This window comes from Papilio xuthus, unplaced genomic scaffold (genome assembly GCF_000836235.2).
Source record: "Papilio xuthus unplaced genomic scaffold, Pxut_1.1 DF827461.1, whole genome shotgun sequence".
In the NCBI taxonomy this organism is placed as follows: domain Eukaryota; kingdom Metazoa; phylum Arthropoda; class Insecta; order Lepidoptera; family Papilionidae; genus Papilio; species Papilio xuthus.
The window spans coordinates 1,146,950-1,168,788 of record NW_013531188.1 but is presented as its reverse complement, the minus strand read 5'-3'; the positions used below and the strand labels follow the sequence as shown (position 1 = coordinate 1,168,788).

Sequence of the window (21,839 nt, the reverse complement as noted above, 5' to 3'; positions counted from 1 at the left end):
AACCATTTATGTTCTTAAAAAAAATAGATGGATTTGATTTTAGAACGAATAAATGTCATCAAATGTCGCTGGTATTTAATCAGGCTGTAATGTACACTAGAAACGTTAAGCGTAGCACAAATATTTGATCGACATTGCATTGATTGATTGCATTCGGACATTCCATATCGTGGTCTCCGCTGTATCTCAATCAAGGATTCAATTTATACGTTGCGGTGGACGTCAACTGTCTCTATTTTCAACTATTTGTTGTAACTATTCTATAAATGTTAAATTTGGAATTAATTTCCCATATACGAATTCTGTTTCTATGATGGTAATAGACAGAATTAACATGTTTATGGTTTTTGGTTTTAAAGTAATTTGGTAATCGACGGCACTGAATGTGTTAAATAAAGGATAATGGACTGATCTGTAGGTACTGTGTCCTCACTCACAAATAGGTAGAATTGGTTTTAATATTCTTATTACGACTCATGATTTATAACCATTTTCCTGCCGAAAATAAATAGATTTATGATAATATTGGATTTCGAGTTTAGTGATACATATGTATCATATTAAAGATGGTTTGAAACTTAAATAAAACAATATTTTAATATGTAAAAGGAAGAGAATCTGATAAAATTTTTGTGTCAAAATGGAATGCGCTAACTCGCAAATCCATTCTATTCTGCCACAAAAGTTACTCCTCACAGTGAGATTTCGTTAAATTGTTTTTGTGCCACGCCTCCAACATAAAAGAGGGAAAAATATTTCAACTTGTATTTTCCGTTTGCTGTTTTCGGAACTCAATGCTACTTGAATACAAACGTGTTATTTGTTTTATTTTAATACGAAAGTCTTTAAAATGAATACGATTCTTAAAATGTTGGCTAACTTACTAATATTATAAATGTAAAAGTTTACATGGATGGATATTTGTTGGAAGGTATCTCCAGAATGGCTTAATGGATCTCGCTAAAATTTGGCATACATGTAGAACTTAGTCTGGCGAAACACATAGGCTATTTTTTTTATTCTGCGAGTATTGAATCGCTGGCTACATCCAGTACTAAAATATTATTAATACGTTTGTAAATATGTACTTAAAAGCAAATTTCTACTAAACATCTAAATTATATTTCATATTTTACAAGAGCTTAAGAGCAAGGAACTCTGCAAATTCATTTCCCCCGTCTTAAGTCTGCGATGAACTTAGATATTCGTTACTGCAGACTGCAGTGTTCGGAGTGCACGGTGTAAGCAATTTAGCAGGATGCAAATATTTGCAGCGTCAACCGCAACGACGCGGCGCAGTAACGAGGTTTTGGTTGAACACCCGCATATAAAACTATATGTAATTGTATTTTTGTCCACATTTAGATGTTTTGTTTGTGATGGTTTTGTCATGTAGTTGTTTTGTTTCATTTTTTTTTATAACAGAAGGAGGCAAACGAGCAGCGGGAACAACTAGATGTTCAGCGACGCCCATGGACATCAGCAATACCAGAGGAAACGCAGATGTGTTGCCGGCCTTTGAGATAGTGATAAGCTCGCTTCTTGGACCCTAAGTCTTAGCGGTTTGGAAATACCGCCGAGGGTAGACCATTCCACAACGCCGCTGTGCTAGGCAGGACGTTTCGCGCAAACCGCACGATTGTGGTTTGCCAGCCATCGAGATGGTGTGGATGGAACCTGGCGGTCTGTCATACTAATGAAATGTTAATAATCAGGGCGAGTGAAGAAAGTACTATGCCACAATGTTTAAAGTTTTGTAGTACATTTTATTAAAAAACCATCATTCTTCCAGATTTGTGCTTTGGCACAATCATTTAAACTAATTTCTAGATTTTATTTATCGCAAAAATCTATTTTATACTAAAAAAAACCGGAAGATTTTATATCATTACATTTTTATTTCATATATAACGCCATCTTTTGGAGTATTATGAAATCAATATAAAATTTTCCATATTTGAAATCTTTTTTAAAATAATATATTTATAAAAAAAAAATGTTTTACAAATTCAGACAGAAATCTTTGCATCCTCTTAAAGCTTGTGATAGCATGCGGTTAAAAGGTTTTGCACCTCTGCATTTACATTAAAATCGGTAATTAAAAATGTCACTTTAATATCTGCATAAAATTACAACTTTATTTTTTTAATTTACATTTTAACGACAGTGTAAGAAAAAAAGAAAAACAAAATATTTCGATAACTTTATATAATATAAATATTTAATTATAATATATATATTTTTTATGGAAAATATTAGCAAAAGTTTTTTTGTAAATTTACTAATATTTCTTTTACCATTCCAACTAAGTAAGTTCGACAATAGTCGAATGGCGGGATTCGAACCCCCGACCTCGTGATCAGAAATCCGTACCCCTAACCATTAGGCTATTGACGCTTTTATTAATTACTATTTATTGATATTGAAATGAAATCAAGAAGACTAAAAGGGCAGTCGTGGGCGTAGTTACTGCATTTATTTTCCAGTCCATAGTATTCCGCTTCGTAAAAACAATCTTCTATGTCGTCTTCTGAGATCGATGCCGATGGCCTACAAATAAAAAAAAAGGATTGTTTTGATTATATAATTATGGGTATCCATTAAAACCTTCTTGCATTAAATGGAATATAAGAATTAACTGTGAGTTTCTGAGTTCAAAATTTCTGTTTAAAACATATTACTTTATGAATATATTAGCCAGGACGGCGAAGTCAACGCACGTTATGGGGCCTGCAATCTGCACTGGCGAACCACGTCACAGCGGCACCCATGCTCGCATCTTTCAAAAATAGATTAAAATTGATGCTTATCGAGAAAGCTCTGTATTCTTCATATGAAGAATTTTTTCAGTGATTTTTTTTGTAAATCGCTCTTTGACCGGTAATTTAAACATTACCAACAAATATTGTATTTTATATTGTATCTCTGTATTGTTATAGATAATAAAAGGGATGAAGATATGTTTTATGCCGAAATTTGGTCTCAGAAACCAACGGTGAATGTTGAATTAAAAATTGTTCTTTTAAATGTTTTAAAGACTAATAAATAAAGCGATACAGAGTCTGAATAACATTAAATAAAAACTTACGTAAGTATAAGTTGAAGCACGTCTCCGAGTACCCCGTTATGCCAGAAATGCGATGTGGAGCCCTCGCAAATAGCTCTGAGCAAGCAAGCCCGCCCCGCCTGACCGTGCCTGCGAGCGAAAATCACCCGATTAAACCAACCCCCACATACATCTTTAAAGATTAATATCCTATAAAACTGTAACTACGAACACCTGATAACTGGAATTTGCTAAAACTTTTTTCTTTTTAAAAAGCTCAGTTTGCTGTACTTTTAGCGCATGTAGCGGTGAATTCTTGTACGTTGTTGGAAGCTGGGCAGTTCTATTGGAAAATATATTGCTTAAGGTTTGTATGGATTTTGTTAAACTCCACTTCGATATGGTATTTAGTAATGTGCATTCTTTTATTCCAAGATAACAGGGTGTTGTTTTGTTGGTAAAATAAATGATTACTTGATGCATATTCAATTCAAAACTAATAGTAAACTTGTTTTTCATCACATGAAATGGTAACTTTGTAATAGATAGCTGACGCACACGATAACATATGTTCCTCCAGATTATGTTTTACGTCTGTGCTAAATTTCACCGAGATTCCTTGAACTATTCGGGAGACCTTCTAACAAACATCCATCCGTTTATTGATACATACCAAATTTCACATTTATAATGTTAGGAAGAGTAAGATATAGAGATGTGGCTTCCCGGATTTTGTCCATGTTCAAATGTTTTCTTAGTCCTCGTATATGTAATAACAGTGGTAGAGCACGCTTTAACATCTTCGTACGAATTGTCCCGGCTCGTCCGGTGAAATGCCATGAAGTGGAAGCAATTCGCGCGTTTCGTCTGATGAGTGTGCGTCCCGGAGGCCTAATTTAGTCCTCTTTCCTTTCCCACCCTTTTTCTTATAAGGAAAGGATGGAAAGTGGAAGTGGACTTTGCGGATGAGAGGATGCATGGAAAGGGAAAATATTTTCTTTCTGTGCATACTCTCCTCCGTCGATTAAAGGTAAACAACGCATATGCAATTGCGTATGTCTATGGGCAACGGTCACTTCGCTATTTCAGCGGTGTCAGGTGGCCGCTCGCTCGTTTGCCACCTTCTGATATAAAAAAAATGTAATAACAGAAATATGTTCATGTTTAATTGAACATTGATAGGCAGATTTTTTATACAGGATGTATCTTCTGTGATGCTTTTAATCGCGTTATGAATCCCGTTTCCATACACAGAGCTTCATCACCTAAGATACACCCTCTGTAGCTTTTATGTTAAATTTTATCTAACAAAAAAATCGAACATTCTTTGGCGAGAAGACATAAAAAGAAACATTACATGACTGTTCTAACTGAAAATAAAAGTTTGAAGGTTCTGTGCGGAAGTGAGGCGTATCTACGTCCGACATACAGTCGCCTTGACCCCCTGAATATATAATACGTTTGACTCATATAAAACGTGATGTGCTTTGATATAATTTATGACTACCGTACTAGTTGGGTTTCAAACTTCATCTTTAAAATTGAGTTTTAAAACGAAACTCTAGAAGAAAACTTTGAATAATTCTATTTTATTTAATTAAAGTGTTTGTTCATAACAATCCGAAAAACTATAACTTTCATCTGGAAAAATAGTTTTGCATGAATGATGATGAGCGCAATGAAGGGTCGGTGGCTCAGTAGTCAAGCACTTGACTTGCAATCTGCAGGTCCTGGGTTCGAATCCCGCCATCTACCAATGTGTTTTTCGATTTTCGATTTACATATGTACATTTATCCGACGTTCTTATGGTGAAGGAAAACATCGTGATGCAATCTGCACATATCTGAGAAGTTCAAATATATGTGTGACGTCAACCAACCCGCACTTGGCCAGCGTGGTTAACTATGGCCTAATCACCCTTAACTTAAGGTAGGCTCCGAGCCGCTCGGTGGGGACGTATAGCTGATGATGATTTCAATGATGAATTATAAGGGAAGATTATAGGCTATCTAAAATCACACAGTTGGTGAAAGCTCATGTCACATTTAGTAATTAATAATTAAATTTTTGGATGGTATTGTTTTGAAAAAAAAATTAAGGTTTTGCCAAATGTAAGTTTTTTAATATAGTGTATAGACAGCCTAATCATTCAGTCATTATGAATGTATGTGGCTTCACTAGGTCGTAATTTATCTGAACCGCTCAGTGAGCCGTGTTCGGCAGTAGAATTACTGGATTACGTGGGTCAGACATGTTGCGGTCAGCTTTATTAGTATCTAATGTGACTCGCGAAATTATGACTTTGGACTCTGCCGTAATAGACTTGAGCTGGGACTATAAAGTTTTGGTACAGGAAGTTGTCTTTTATTTTGTCCGAGAATGTTACAGCTGTGTAACACGAGATTTTTTTATTTTTTATTTTTAACAGAAAATGTTGTTATATAGAGATTTAATTAAATAATGTCAATTTAAATATTTTAATTTAGTAGTTTAATAGTTTTTGTGGCCATGAAATTTTGTACTCGAAATGTTGGTACCGATTTTGACGAGTGAGGTATGATTTTTAATTTTTATCAACACTGTGTTTACTATAATAAAAACTAACTAAACTAAAAACTTTCATGAACTAGATGTCGCTCGAAATTTTATCTGCACGAAATTAAAAAAAATAATTAGTAGTCTATGTGTTCGTTCAGATTATGTTCTACATGTATGCCAAATTTCAGATAAATCCTTATACTCGTTCTGGAGATATCTAACAAACGTCCATCCATCCATACATCAAAACATTCGCATTTATGACATTAGTGAAGTCAGATTGATAGGTCGATATGAATATATTGTACTAGGATATCAGAAATTATTTATATCGTAACTTATGTCTCAAACTTACTGTTGGAGCATGGACTCAATGAAAGCGTACACACGAGAGCGAGTCACAATATTTGCTGGTGCTTTCGAACTTCGTTGGTTTCTTTTACTTGGGAACTGAAATAATAAAAATTACAATTTTAACAAACATTTTTATAGTAAATGCCAAATGTTTGAATTAAAAAATTTTGTCGGTGTCTCAGGTTTTTGTCACGTAGTCGTTAGTTGTTCTTTTTCATAATAAATAATTCACTAGTAATTTAAGTATGCATGCAGTCTTAAAAAACTTTAAAAAAACTAAAAAAAAACACGTATGGGTATGTTCCCTTAACTGCGATTTTTTTTCGATATCACAGACATTCCAATTTTATTGTTATATAGATACAGAAATCTTTAACTTACTTCAATATCACCGAGTAATGGCTCGAAATACGTCGCATTTGCTACGTTGTAATAGTTTGCTTCGAAAAACCAAGCGACGCTCACGAGAGATCCAGCTTTTAAAGGGACGGACACGGTTGTGAACACCTAAAGAATAAATTGTCAGTAAGAAATTCGAACAGAAAAAGGTTATTTTCATAGTAAATGGATTTTTAAAATGCTTTAATTTATTGTATTAACCAATGATCGTTGCGTAATTAACGTCGTTATCCACAGGAAATACAATGATTGGTTTTTATTGTGTGTTATTTATATACTATCCGTCGACCGCGACTCCGTCCGCGCGGAATTAAAAAATACTTAATAAGAATCCTATGTGTTTTTCCAGACTATTCCAGACTTTCTACATCTGTGCTAAATTTGATCAATATTTGTTGAGCAATTCCCGAGGTACCTAACAAACATACATTCATCAAAATTTTCGCATTTATAATAGTGTTAGTAGTAATATTTTCTTGTCCATGAGTTTTGTAGATTTGTTTTTTAAAATTTAAATACAAAATGTATAATATTGCGTACTTACGCCCCATTGGGTATTTGGAGTGAAAAGCAAATAACGCCTTTGTCTCCCGCTCTCGTCGGCATTGTGACCGTTGACCGAAATATTCAACAGGCAAAAACTGGAAATCAATAACAAATTACATGACAATGCTTTTAGTTGTCTATCTGTTTATACAAACAACATTCTTTGTTTCAATATTATCGAATTTAGATATTTTGTATCGGAGAAATACTGGCTGAATTCGCGCATAGCAACACAGTCGTAGTAAATTAAAAAGTTAAGTAAAACGAATTATTTTCAGGCTACAAACCTGCTTTGGTATACTCAACACATACCACAAATGTTTTATTAAAATCTATCCAGTTGTTTAGTTACAGGGAACTAACAGAGAAACATTAATTATTGTTTTATTTTGGGGAGAACACACCCTGTATAGTCACAAAGTATGTTTCAAATGATATTTAAAAAAAAAAACACAAACATGATGACCTCATGAAGCTTTTTCTATGATCCGTTTCACTAAGCTTAATATTAATAACTGCTTGCGTTTATAATTTTACTTTTACATAATAAACGACTCACCGTGGGTTTCTAAGACCAAAGCTCCCGTTTAAATGTTATCTCTTTTTTGTCAAAGATACTGACAGAGATTAGGATATGTTTTTGATAGAGATTTTAGGCTCAGAAACCAACGGTAAATGCAATAATCTATTAAGTCACTGCAAATAATTTACTCTTAGTATGTTTTTGTATTAAAATATCTACGTACGAAATTAAGGAGTACGTTATCCGCATAATAAAAACCTTATTTTAAGAAAGCGACTGAACAACTTGAAATTTACCATGTGTATGTTTCTAGAAAATTGCTAAAGCTAAAGATCAACAAATAATCCGCAAATGAACATTAATCTGATCTAGCCCATACGTCAGTGGATTAAGGTTCATTTCAGTGTGGATATTGTGAAACTTAAAGCCAGAGTTAGGGATTTACAGACGTCAGTTAAAGTGTGAACATATTACGTGTGGATGACGGTCGGTATTAGACGTCAGTTTGAACAACAAATTTGCTCCGTCGTCTTACAAGACCATGTACAGACATTAAAATGTTCTGACTTATACATTTCTCCTTTTACTGTTTATTTTGATATCTTATAAGTCACGTCCTAAGTCATTTCTTTGTTTATATCTAAAATATTATATCTAAAATTCTCATGTCACTTTTTCGTTTCCATACTCCTCCGAAACGGCTTGACTGATTTTTATGAACTTTTATACGCATGTTCTCTAGGTGTGCGAATCGGTTAATATTTATTTTTCATACCGTATATACCGACGTATAATGGGCTGATGATGATGATGATGATAATGAATCCAATGGAAAGGTCGAATAAGAAGTACCTAATACCAAAAAGCATGTAAGAGCAGATATAGACGAACAAGCTTTCTATATCGTTCCGAATGAAAAGTCATAATCTCTACCTACCCCTAAGAGTGACAAGAATTAGGGTTACTTAGTATAAAAGTAATTTACAACTGTCTAGTATCGTACACTGTACGATCATTTTGTCACCGATTGGTCGTAGTTTACCAAACAAGTGCTAATTGACTGGCTAAGTTAACAGGACTACAAAACTTGTATCTAGGGCTCAGCGTGGATTGGACGCTTCGTTTGAATCGTGCTTTATTTGATTAAGGTCAGAGTAGATATTTGTATTGCTAATCTGGAAGTTGGGTCTTCACTCATTAAGTTACTTGTTTGAATGAGATTCGGTGCAGTAGCTTCTAATAAGCTTTAATAATAGTACTTTTACCCAGGATTTCTGATACCAAAATCTCTGTATAAAACTTTGACAAAACAGAGTAAAATAAAAAAATAAAAAATGGGTACTTTGGTCTTAGAAACCCAATGTAAATCTTTAATTGCGTTCACGTATTACTCTTATTGATCGTTATGTAATTAATTTGAAAAATTAAGATGCCCAATTGAGACCGCATACTTGAAATCAACTCCAAATGAGTTTAAGTTATGAGTAGCCTCAATGCAATTACCATACAATCTCCAAAAAATTGCTAGTATCAAACTTTTTCTTCCTTATAGTAATAGTCCAACATAAAATTACCTTCATTCAATTATTTAAATTGCTACTTATTTATAGCGTATGTTGAATAAAAAAAAATCCGATCTTGAACTACGTAGTTCAATTTTTCCAAACACTCGATTCAACGTAGACTCGACCGCATCAAAGGAAACCTCTTTCATTCTATCGCCAATTTATTGAAATGAAGGGTTTATAAACGATTCTGCGGTGGCATTATATTGTTGTTTGATATTTACGATGAAAAGCGCTCGGATAATTTCATATTAACATTTTGACCTTGAAAATCTCTCTCAAAAAAAATCTAACGATAATTAGTACTAGATTTATTTTTATTATTATTTAGTTAATTATTTCACTTACAAATTATTATATTCCCGTATTTTTATGGAACAAGATTATGTGTATTAAGAGGTAAAAAACTTAGCTACAAATAGAGGTCGAAGTTGTTCCGACAACAATAAAAATACTATTACTTGGTTCCTGAAATTGGTTAGGATGAAATAATAATAAGAAAGCATTTTATACAATGTATTATTAAATACATAAACAGATGTTAGGACATATATAAAATCCATGTTGCTAAGGAAAGAAAGATTCTAAATACCAAAGTGTTAAAGTTTTTCTATTTGACTTAGTTATAATTTAAACACAATAAATGATTAGCCAAAAATAAATAAATACGTATACAATATAAATATTTGTATAGAATTAAAACTGTTTACAGTAGGATAGTAAAATATCGAAGGTCGCGTTAGTTCAGGCCGTAACATAGAGGAACGAGCAACTAGGCCATTTTGTACAGCCCCAAATCGTTGGGAAAACATAACGGTTCATTAGCCAAGCCGAAGTCTCTAAGCAAACATTTCACATTTTATCTTACACCGTATTCACACATCGACGGCTCTGTACGTTTGGTACACGACGAGAAAAAAAATATCGATCGAATGATGTTGCTTGCGTTTATTTTGCTCAATTTACTATCAACGTTTGCCAAAGCAAATGTACGACAAAGGAGATATCTCGTTTATCCGGACGGTGGGCCAGCCCGTACTCAGGTATTCTATTACATTTTATTTTCTAAATGAATCGTTCATTTACATAGCGTAGTTGATTTTAGCTTAAGGAGATTATGTTTTCTTTGCACACGCCAACCGGCTTAACGAAGGCGTACTTTTTTGTCTCTTCGCGAATTTAAATTTCGATTTACGTTTTGGTAATTTTTTTTCGAGATTGATTTAATTTAAACTGTCTTTGTCTTCTTCTTTTAAATTAACGTTAAATTTTTGATCACTTATATGTTTTGCAAATGGTTTTTGCATTTTGTCATGTTGTAGTACCTTAGATGAGGTTTTCTTTAGTTATTTAATGTGGATTGTTTTATAACTTCCAGTTCATCATTGGTGTTGGTGTTCCTGTTGATTTGAAAGAAGCATCAGTGACCGTTGGCACTGTTATAAAGTTTCAATATGATTTACCAACAAACAGTTCTGAATACACGAGTAGAATCTATGGATTCGCCAACACTGTATCCAGAGATATGGATGGAGATGGCAAAGAAGACGATGATAAGGAAATAGATGTTAATCATAAAACAAATGAATTACTTGAGAATGATTACGACAATGATACTTTAGTTGATATAACTTTTGATGATAGAAGGAAAAGGTCAATTATGTTTGCTGAAGGCGGATCAGTAAATAGTATAGATGTATCGAAAACAAATGAAATTTCACTAGAAGAAGCTATAAGACGACAAGAAATGTTAGACGAGAAGCATAGAGATGAAGAGACTGAACCACAAAGAATGAATAGATGGGACTTCTATAAAATTATAGAGCATATGGCTGAAAGGTAATCTTAAAATATTATAAATGCTAAAGTTTAGATGATTGGATCTTTGTTAGAAGATACCTCTGTAACCGCTTAACGGAACTTGATGAAATTTAATACAAGATACAACAGAGCCTGAAAGAACACAGGATAAACTTAATAATAACATTGGTTACTTTTTTTTAAATTCCGCACTAACGAAGTAGCGGGTGACAGCTGGTTCAAATAGATTTTTTAATATGAGATTTGTCCATGATAGTAACATTGTAGAATTAAATTGATGAATGTATTGTAAATTCGAGTCACGTAAGCTTTGTCTTTGACTTTTTATTTGTTTAATATTTTAGATAATATTCGTCTTATCTTGTGAAATTTAATATTTAGTTTCACGAAATCGTCGTATAAAGTAGAATTTATTGCGTTGAGTTTTGATTTGTTTGTTTTGACTTATCTGTGATCAAGTTCGACAACTTCTTGACAAATTCGATCTTTGTGTTTGACTTTTTGTTTTTGTTTGTTGTGTGCGTTGTTCACAAAGTACCGTATTATAAGATAAATATTTATTGGAATTGTAAGAACGTTCTTTCATGGTTTTGGGAATTAGTCAACGAGTAATTTCCATCTAGGATGTCTTAGAACTTTCGAACTTCACTTTTGGTGAAGTTTACTAAAAAGTTAATGAATGAAATACGAATACAAATCGTTTTTCTTTTAGTAATAAATCTTACTAATATTATAAATGCGAATGTTTGGATGGATTGATGTTAGTTTCAAGGTATCTCAAGAAATTTGGCATAATATCTATGCCAAATTTCTGGAGCATAATCGGGAAGATCTCTTAGGCTACTGATTTAGTTCCATTAATTCCGTCCAAGCATAGACGCGGGCGACAGCTAGTGTTAAAGTAAGTATCAAGTCAGAGCTATAACTTTGTTATTATCTTAAACGCTGCATCATAATAACGTAAGATATTTCGCAGGTACGGCTATTCGGGTAGACCTTGTCTGCTCAGAACGATTTGCGAAGCGGCGGAGATTCCCTTTACACACGAAAATGGTTTGCTTGGAGAAATTGGCCATATAATATTCACGTAAGTATCTACATAGCTAACTGAGTACAAAGCTGAATTAAATTCTGAGTTTTGATATCTTGTATTTGTAGATGAAATAGAATTGTAAGAACTCAAATTTATAAGAAATGTAAACAAGTAGTTTTTTTAAATACTACACGACTTATTCATTGAGTTACAATATCTTTGAAGGGCTACCCTTTTTTGTATCTCGGGGGGAGGGGGGAATCTTAACAAAGATAGCCTGCTCTAGGTGTGAACAAGATTATGAAGGGCTTTATCTGTACTCAAACCTCCTCGGTAGCCATCCTCTAGTGACTGGCAAGGCTCTGAGACCACCGATGGAACGCACCGATGCTTGAAGGGCTGGCCTGGTACAATAAGTAGCCTCATATTGATATTATATTTTTCAGACCATCCACAACTAAAGATCCTATCTCCCACCACACGGATAATGAGTATCACGCTGCAGAACGATTGGGCAGAGAGGCGGAACAGAATTGCGAATCATTTTTTCCGGAATGCGAGAGTTCCGTTCTAGAAACATTTACTGAAATTGGAATGGATACTTTACATAAATTTGGCTTGATGTAAATAAACAATTTTAATACTTTTGTTTCTCTTCTACATTTAACAGTGGTAGAGCCTGCTTTAACATCTTCGCACGAATTGGCCAGGTTCGCCTGGTGAAATACCACCACCACACAGAAAACAGGCAGAAGTAATTCCGCGTTTCGTCTGATGAGTGTGCGTCCCGGAGGCCTAATTTAGTCCTCTTTCCCTTCCCACCCTTTTCTTATAAGGAAAGGATGGGAAGTGGAAGTGGACTTCCCGGATGAGAAGATGCATGGAAAGGGAAAATATTTTTTCTGTGCATCCTCTCCTCCGTCGATTAAAGGTAGGCAACGGATATGCAATTGCGTATGTCTATGGGCAACGGTCACTTCGCTATTTCAGCGATTTCAGTTGGCCGCTCGCTCGTTTGCCACCTTATGATATAAAAAAACATACTTTAAACATTGCTTGATGGATAAGGATAATTTCTATGTTCATATCATAAACCAATGTACCCTTGCCGTGTTATACAAGTCTATAAAACTAGCAATATAAAGTATAGATTGAATTAAACAGTGGTAGACGCCAGCGAAGTCTGTTGCACTAGTGATCCGACCGTTGAATTACTACGAACACACAGAAGACAGTTTTAAAGTGGAGGTAATTCTGTGTTTCGTGTAATGAGTATGCGTGCCGGAGACCTAATTTTAGTCCCCTTTTCTTCACACCATTTTCTTATAAGGAAAGAATGGGAAGGGAATGTGGTTTTGACATAGGAAATTTTTCTGTGCATACATCTGTAATTGTGGGTGTCTATGGGTAGTGATTGCTTTGCTATTGCGGTGAAATCAGGTGGCCGTTACCTCGTTTGCTACCTTTTATATAAAAGCGGAGAGTTTTAAATGTTATAGGTTTAAGACTATGTCATCAGGTATGTAGATATACTGAAATATGGCCTTAATTTTAGTCCTTTTAGTTCTTAAGATTTTATTATTTTATATACGAAATAAAGTGACTTTTCGATGAATGTGTAACATTTAAACTTAAAGACTATGAACTGGGTCAAAACGTACAATAATTTTTTGAAGTGGATGTTTAAATAGTTTTCACAGACATTACTTCAAGACATAATTTCTTCATAATATTCAAAGTTTCGTAGCAAAATTACTTTGTTTAAGATAAGTAGTTTAAGTATTATTCTGGATTGTAGAATTTTAATTTTGCCTAAATATTAGCATCGTGAGAAATGATTAAATTGTTGTAAATGTTTTTTTTTGTTATATTAAATTAAAGTTCAATTCAAGAAATAATAATAATCATCATCATCATCATCATCAGCTCATTATACTTCCCCACCGAGGGGCTCGGAGCTTACCCTAAGTTAAGGGTGACTAGGCCACAGTCAACCACGCTGGCCTAGTGCGGGTTGGTTGACTTCACACTTATCTTTAAATTTCTTCTCAAATATGTGCAGGTTGTACAATGTTTTCCATCACCGTAAGAACGTCGTATAAATGTACATATGTTAATCGGAAATCGAAAAACAATTTGGTACATTGTGGGATTCGAACAAAGAACCTGTAGATTGCAAGTCAAGTGCTTAACCGCTGAGTCACCGACGAGAAGCAATAGTTATACAAGAACAATTAACATTTGTTTTTTTTTTTAATTAAAATATTAGCAGATTTTTTGTAAATTTACTAATATTTCTTTTACCATTCCAACTAAGCTGTATGCTTGTTCTAGGATATGGTTTACAACAATAGTCGATTGGCGGGATTCGAACCCCTGACCTCATGATCGGAAATCTGTATCCTTAACCATTAGGCTACTGACGCTTCATTTTGATATTACTATGAAATGTTTTATTATTAAGATTAAAAATGTTCCAGGAAGGTATTCTCTTATAAATTGCTTTTGTCAATTTCCATTTTCCGACTGTCGTAATCTAATTTATTGCTGTTTACTTGGAAAATAAACTTTTGTAAAACTTAGATGACTTTTACGAGATTTTATATTTTTTATAACTAAATAAGAAGAGCTTATCTTGCCAGTTTGCTTAGCAATATTGTTAACTTCTTCTTCTTCTTGTCAGCCATGAGACGCCCACTGCTGGGCACAGGCCTCCCCCAAAGATCGCCACGATGACTGGTCTTGTGCCATCTGCATCCAGGACGCTCCCGTAACCTTGACCAGGTCATTACATTGTTAACTGGCAAGTTGCAATGGAGAAACCACTTCCTTGGTAGCAAGAATGACAAGACATGTAAGATTTTATACTTAGAGGTGGAAGAAAAAGACAAATATAAAAGAAGGCATAATAAAAGGTATTAAACGTATTTTTTTTATCATAAGCCTGACGAGTAATCGCTGAAATAGTGAAGTGACTGTTGCCCATAAAAATACAATTGGGAGCACAAAAAAGAATACCTTCCCATACATCCTCTAATCCGTAAATATCGGGAATCGAACCTAGGACCTGCAGATTGCAAGTCAAGTGCTTAACCCCTGAGCCTCTGACGCTCTGTATAGCTGTCACCGCGACTCCGTCTGTGTGGAATTAAAAAAAAAAACTTAATGATTAGCTCATATGTTCTTCCACGCTATGTTTTACAACGGTGCCCGGAACAGTGGTAGAGCCCACTTTAACATCTTCGCACGAATCGGCCCGGTTCGCCCGGTGAAATACCACGACCACACAGAAGACAGGCGTGAAGTGGAAGCAATTCCGCGTTTGGTCTGATGAGTGTGCGTCCCGGAGGCCTTTTTTAGTCCTCTTTCCCTCCCCAACCTTTTTCTTATAAGGAAAGGATGGGAGGTGGAAGGGGACTTTTCGGATGAGAGGATGCATGGAAAGGGAAAATATTTTTTTTCTGTGCATCCTCTCCTCCGTCGATTAAAGGTAGGCAACGCTTATGCAATTGCGTAAGTCTATGGGCAACGGTCACTTCGCTATTTCAGCGATTTCAGGTAGCCGCTCGCTCATTTGCCACCTTATGATATAAAATAAAATGCCGAATTTCATCAAGATCAATTGAGCCGTTCCGGAGATACCTTTAAAGAAAAATCTATCCATCTAAACATTCGCATTTATGATATTAGTAAGATGAGTAGATAAAGATTACACAATCAGTCGTTTTGTGTAATTTAGAATATAATTTATTGCAATAAATAATTAAACGCCAATTTAACATTTACGGTCAGTGCGAATTGTTTGATTTTCATCAAGCGATCGACTGATTCCGCTTAATTGATTGGCTAGTTATTATTATTGACTTTGATTGTTTGCCACAGTTCAAGATTTGTCGATACAATAGCCTAGTGTTTGTTTATTAAAGCTCAATGGAAGACAAAATGGATCATCGAATCAGATAATTATTAGCTGTCGCCCACGACTCCGTTCGCGCGGAATTTTAAAAATACTGAATAAGTAGCCTATGTGTTTATCCAAACTATGTTCTACATTTACGCCAAATTTCAGTGAGATCGGTTGAGAATTTCTAGAGACCTTCAAACAAATATCCATCTTAACATTCGCATTTAAAATATTAATAAGAAGTAAGATTAATACTATAACCACATAGAAGACAGGCGTTTAGTGAAAGTAATTCCGAGTTTTGTGTGAACCGTGTGTTCTGGAGGACAATTAAAGTATACTTCCTCTTGCACCATTTCTTCTAAGATAATGATTTGAAGGGGTTAGTTTTGACAAGGCAGAGAACATATAGAGGTATGGGAAATATTCGCTCTCTGGGAGACCCTTCGTCTGTAGACGTCGGTTGGCAACACCACACAGAGAAGACTATAAACAAGAGTTTTTGCAGGATGGCGTAATACATAAATTTGTAGTCTCTGCTTATTCTATGAGTTACGATGGTTATTTTCTGTATAAATTAATAACAGTGTTTTATAAAGTGTGTATTATATTTTTATATGTGTCTGGTTCATTCAATTTCATATAAAAACATACATGTCGGTAAAAAAAAACGGTAAATCTGCCCCGCGTTATGTTTGTAAAATGCGTGGACTCATTAGCTTAGGGCCACCGTTATGTTTTCTCCGCCACTCGGTGACCCAGATTGTAAAACGACCCAGATAAAATTACGACTATACGATATACTTAATTTTTAAAACCGTTTTATCAACCCCTGTTTATTTAAATTTGGGTTGTTAGCAAAAAGTCTTATAATAAATTTAAATAATGAAAATAATTCAGATTTAAGTGTAGAATTTAAAAAACCTTTATAATATCTGTTATATTTATTACAGACATGTTGAATGATGTTTGACGTATTCAACCTCTTTGGTAGCTAAGGAGTTTATGCACTGCCAAAGAAGTACTGGCCACTGAGAAAGGTGCACATTGCATGTTCATGAAAAATATAAGTTAATTAAGATAATTACGCGAGAAACGGAGTAAGATGCAATTTAAAAGTCGTATTTTTAATTTGCAATGAAAAACGTAAATAATATGTTTTTAGTGACATACATTTTTGGCTGCCGAGCTGTTTGTAATCTTACTAATATTATAAATGCGAATGTTTAGATAGATTGATGTTTGTCAGAATGTATATCAAGAATAGTTGCGTGGATTTTGCTGAAATTTGGCATAGTCTGGAAGAACACACATGCTACTTTAGATTTTTTTTTCGTCCAGACGGAGTCGCAGGCGACCTGTATTGTTTAAATAAATACAAAATAGCTTTCAATGTCATTTATTTGTGTAAACATATCAATAAGGGATATTGTACAGTCGTTGTATTTATCGTAGCATTGTTCAACGTTGAAACCAGATTTGTATGCGTCAATATAAGGAGTTGCTTCAGGTGATGTAGTACCATCATCATTGGTGTCATTCTCTGGACTGAAAATAATAATATTTATAGTAATATCAAATATTAAATTTAGGATATTGATTTTGCAACTAATATACTAATATTAGTTGCAAAATCAATATCTGGAGGAAGAAGACTGTTTAAGAATTTAGACAGGATGAAACAGGAGCTTACAAGCTACAACCTAGCTATGGATCTTTGATACTAATATTATAAAGAGGAAATATTTGGTTGTTTGCATTGAATAAGCTTCTAAACTATTGAACTGATTTGATAGATTCTTTCACTATTGGGAAGTTACACTATTCTCGGGTTACAAAGTTTATATTTATTACTGGATTTTTTTTATTCCACGCGGATAACATCGCCAGCCTGTCATAGATAAAAATTATGGGAAATCAATTAAATTTCCATGTATTGTGACTTAGTTGAAATGACTCATTGATTGCGAAGAAGTATCGCCAATTTGTTAACTTTTATGGTTGTTGATTTTAATAAACTTTATAGAAACTCACTTAAGGATAAATGTAGCTATCTCATGGAGTAGATCTTCTTCATCATCAACATGCAATGGTTCAGCAGCGAGCTGGCACAGAGTTCGTAACACGCAAGATGATCCGTTGTAACCAAAGCTGGAAATTTGGTAAAGCAATTTTAAGTTCGATTCCCTGGATTTGTTGAGAGAAGGTTCTCCATTAATCTGTTTTTATGCTTGTTACCTCATGCTTAATCTAATGGAATATACAATATTTGTCATGCTATTGAAAGCAATGAGGATGAGAGGATGCATGGAAAGTGAAAATATTTTTTTTCTGTGCATCCTCTCCTCCGTCGATTAAAGGTAGGCAACGCTTATGCAATTGCGTAAGTCAATGGGCAACGGTCACTTCGCTATTTCAGCGATTTCAGGTGGCCGCTCGCTCGTTTCCCACCTTATGATATAAAAAAGGCAAAAAAAAGATAATCTAATAAGACTGTAAATATTAATCTTATTTATTAAGCATTAACGAAGATTTTTTCAACTTTACAATCTTACTTCTTGTCTTACTAGTATTATAAATGCGAAAGTTACGATTGATGTTTGCTAGAAGGTAATCCGGTACGGCTCAATGTTGATGAAATTTGGCAGATTAAGTTTTTTTTTTTAATTCTGACGGAGTCGCAGGTGACTTCTAGTACTTGATTATTATAATACCATAATAGGAAGAATAAATATTTTTTTAAAGATAATTTACCCATTTAATACATCTTCAACGTATTTATAAAAGTGATATAATTTAGCATCATTCTGATAATTTTCTGACAAAGTATCATGATTAGATTTTTCATCATTTAAATCTCGTTTTCTTCTCGAGAATCCTGGATAACCAGATTCCGCTTCTAATATGTCTAAAGGTATTTGAGATCTGTTCCATGGTAACTGGAAATTTGCTTGAAATGCCCAATTGAAATTTATCGTTTTTATTGGTGTTGGTGTACCTACTCCAGCATTAAACTGTAATTAAAAAAATGTACATTTATTAAGATTATATCACTGAAATACCTGAACAAATATCTTTGTCAGGAGTTCGGAGAAGTCCTCAGTAATGTGCATTTTGTTATTTTACAGTTCCTTTAATATGACTAAATAAAATAAAGTTATATAAAAACGGCTAAAACCCTGACGTTTATTCGTCCGGTGGCGGCACCGACTAGTTTCGAGCCAATCGGGAGCGTGAGCGACGGGCCGCGTCCGCGAAATAATACCGGTCCCACTCACCCTGATGAACGGCCCCCGATGGGAAACTAGTCGGTGTCCCCAACGGACGAATATAAGTGTATGTTTTAGCCGTTTTTATATTAATTTATACTAATGTCTCATGAAAGTTTGAATAATAAATAGTGAAAATATTTTGGATTCTTAACTTCTGAATGTATACACCATATGTGGGAACAAAAACTCTTAAATCGTCCAAACAATAGCTGTGACCTATTTGAATAGTACAAAAACCCTTTTTCCTATTAGAGTTCCGAGGCTTTTATAGAAACAGCACGAAGTTTATGTGTTAGATGTCTACGTAATCGGACTATTACAGGACATTAAAGAATCCCTCGGGATTGTTTTAGGCGCTATTACCATAATAAGAGGTTTCCAGAGAAATTTATTTCGTGATAAGACCAGTCCGAGAAAATTTACGAGATAAGAGGGAAAGGATATAAAAATGTTTAGCGGATACACATGGATTTTTACTATCTTTAAAAGTACAATTCTTTTTGTTTGTGTGATGTTTATTATAAAAAATGTCTATGACGTCATAGTACTTAATATTCAGTTGTGCGATTTTATAAATATTTTGATTATAAATTTACTTTTTTATGCATTGTATAAATTCAAATATTTAGATGGATGGATGGATATTTGAAGGTATCTCTGGAACGGCTTAAAGGATCTTGCTGAAATTTAGCACAGATGTAGAACATAATCTGGAAGAACACATACACTTATTTTTAAATCCCGTGCAGACGGAGTCGCGGGTAATAGCTAGTACATAATACGACTGTTTACTAAGTTAAGTCTATAACATTAATTACATAGTCATAAAATACTGTGAATTCAAATACTTACTTGAAAAAGGGTTGAATTAGGGAACAACAGTTGTCTTCTACTTCGTTGTAAAACATCACTGGCTATGTCAGATTCACTAGAGTTGATCTTTGGTAGAATACAGAGTAAGATGATCAGAAATTTCGTACACATGTTATTAAACCAACGTTCATGTAAAGAGTGAATAATGGAATGGCCTTTGACTGCTTCAATTACGTGTGAAAGCAATAGAATACAGTTTAAAGTCAAATTGCGAATAAATTTTGTTCCGGAATTTGTTGTAGTTTTTTTTTGTTAATCAAAATTAATTTAAAGGCATTTTATTTATAAAAATTAGGTATATTAGGTACATAAAATGTGAAATGTTTTTTTAAGAATCAAAATTAAATCTATAAAACGTAATTAATTTACAGTTTAGTAATTTAAGCCAATGCGTAATTACTTGTTCAAATTATTTTATCTATATCATTATTATTTCTAAAACATTTCGTAAATAAATAATCTAAATTAAATATGAAACATAATTTTTTCGCATTTTTATTTATTAAGGATAGCAATATTTTCATTACACGGAATAAGGATATTTTCCTAAGCGACTAAATGTTTCTTGAAAGACGTTTATTGTAGAACAAACAAATAAGCTGTTGTCGGAATAGTCATGTGACTGCGATTTAGAAAAGAAACACAAGTACACAATTGAGCGAAATAAAACTAAAAACTGCATTTTAATGGAAACAATATTAAGACAAGATAAACTTTTTAATATTCCTTTATTCATAATGAAAAGTTAATTTAACATTTAAATATATTAATTATATTTTGGTTATATAATAAACATAAATTATGATGTAGAAATTAATATAATCGTTTAATCTTATTTCGATGTTTTTGATTATAATAAGAAATACGAAAGTTTATTAAGTTTAAATCACAATTTTGAAAATTTTTGTTTCAATATCAATAGATGCCATCATTGTAGCCTCAGTCTGTTTTTTTAATTAAGGGTAGGTTAATTTATCTTATATTTAACAGTGGTAGAGCCCGCTTTAACATCATCGCACAAATTGGCCGGTGAAATACCACGACCACACAGAAGATAGGCGTAAGATGGAAGCAATTCCGCGTTTTGTCTGATTAATGTCCGTACAGGAGGCCTAATTTAGTTCTCTTTCCCTTCCCGCCCTTTTGCTTATAAGGAAAGGAAGGGAAGTGGAAGTGAACTTTCCGGATGAGGGGACGCATGGAAATATTTTCTTTCTGTGCATACTCTCCTCCGTCGATTAAAGGTAGGCAACGCATATGCAATTGCGTATGTCTATGGGCAACGGTTACTTCGCTATTTCAGCGATTTCAGGTGGCCGCTCGCTCGTTTGCCACATTGTGATATAAAAAAAAAACTTAAAATAAATACTGTGAACACATCTTTACATTCAATGTAGAACAACAGTCATGTTATGTGCTGACTAACCACAGAAAACGAGTTAGACGATGTTAAGTTTGTCTCCTTTGATCTGAATTTAAACAGATATTATTCTGTTCCTGCTGACCAATGTCAAATATTATACAGTCGTTCCTCTTATATTCTCTATACAGTGATAGTATTATTATGTCAGTAGAAATTATTGTTCAAAAATAGTGGAGAAATATAGTACGCCATAAAGTGATCAGGGATAAAACGCTGCCGGAAAATATTGGAAAGAGGTACATGAAGGATGCTTTGGTGACTAAGACCGAGACTAACGAAGACCCCACACTGCCAAGGATTTGGAGAATGCCTACTTACAGTATGTGGATACATTCTGGCTAATGTGGCAGACAAAATGATTTGCAGGTGAAACAAAAATTTGAGAAGTTATAAAAATATAACAAAGTAAGTAATTCGTAATAATTATTTATTAATAGAATATTAACATATCATACTAATATTATAAATGTGAATGTTTAGATGGATGGATGTTTGTTTGAAGGTATCTCCGGAACGGTAGCATAGATCTTGATGAAATTTG

At 33.9% G+C, this 21,839-nt stretch overlaps 2 protein-coding genes across 2 annotated transcripts; one reads left to right on the top strand and one right to left on the bottom strand.

Moving 5' to 3' along the window:
• The first annotated feature begins 9,860 nt into the window (after positions 1 to 9,860).
• LOC106119264 (uncharacterized) lies at positions 9,861 to 12,453 on the top strand. The gene is made up of 4 exons (XM_013314179.1): positions 9,861 to 10,015; positions 10,351 to 10,811; positions 11,770 to 11,880; positions 12,273 to 12,453. Exons 1-4 carry the CDS (start codon positions 9,905 to 9,907, stop codon positions 12,451 to 12,453), a joined length of 864 nt encoding a protein of 287 aa, XP_013169633.1. The 5' UTR covers positions 9,861 to 9,904.
• A 4,668-nt stretch (positions 12,454 to 17,121) lies between these two features.
• LOC106119262 (uncharacterized) lies at positions 17,122 to 19,994 on the bottom strand (the record flags this gene model as incomplete). The annotated part of the gene is made up of 4 exons (XM_013314178.1): positions 19,855 to 19,994; positions 18,485 to 18,744; positions 17,765 to 17,881; positions 17,122 to 17,278 (listed from the first exon to the last, which is right to left on the bottom strand). Coding segments are annotated over exons 1-4 (666 nt in total), but the record flags the coding sequence as incomplete, so codon positions are not given.
• Positions 19,995 to 21,839: the final 1,845 nt, after the last annotated feature.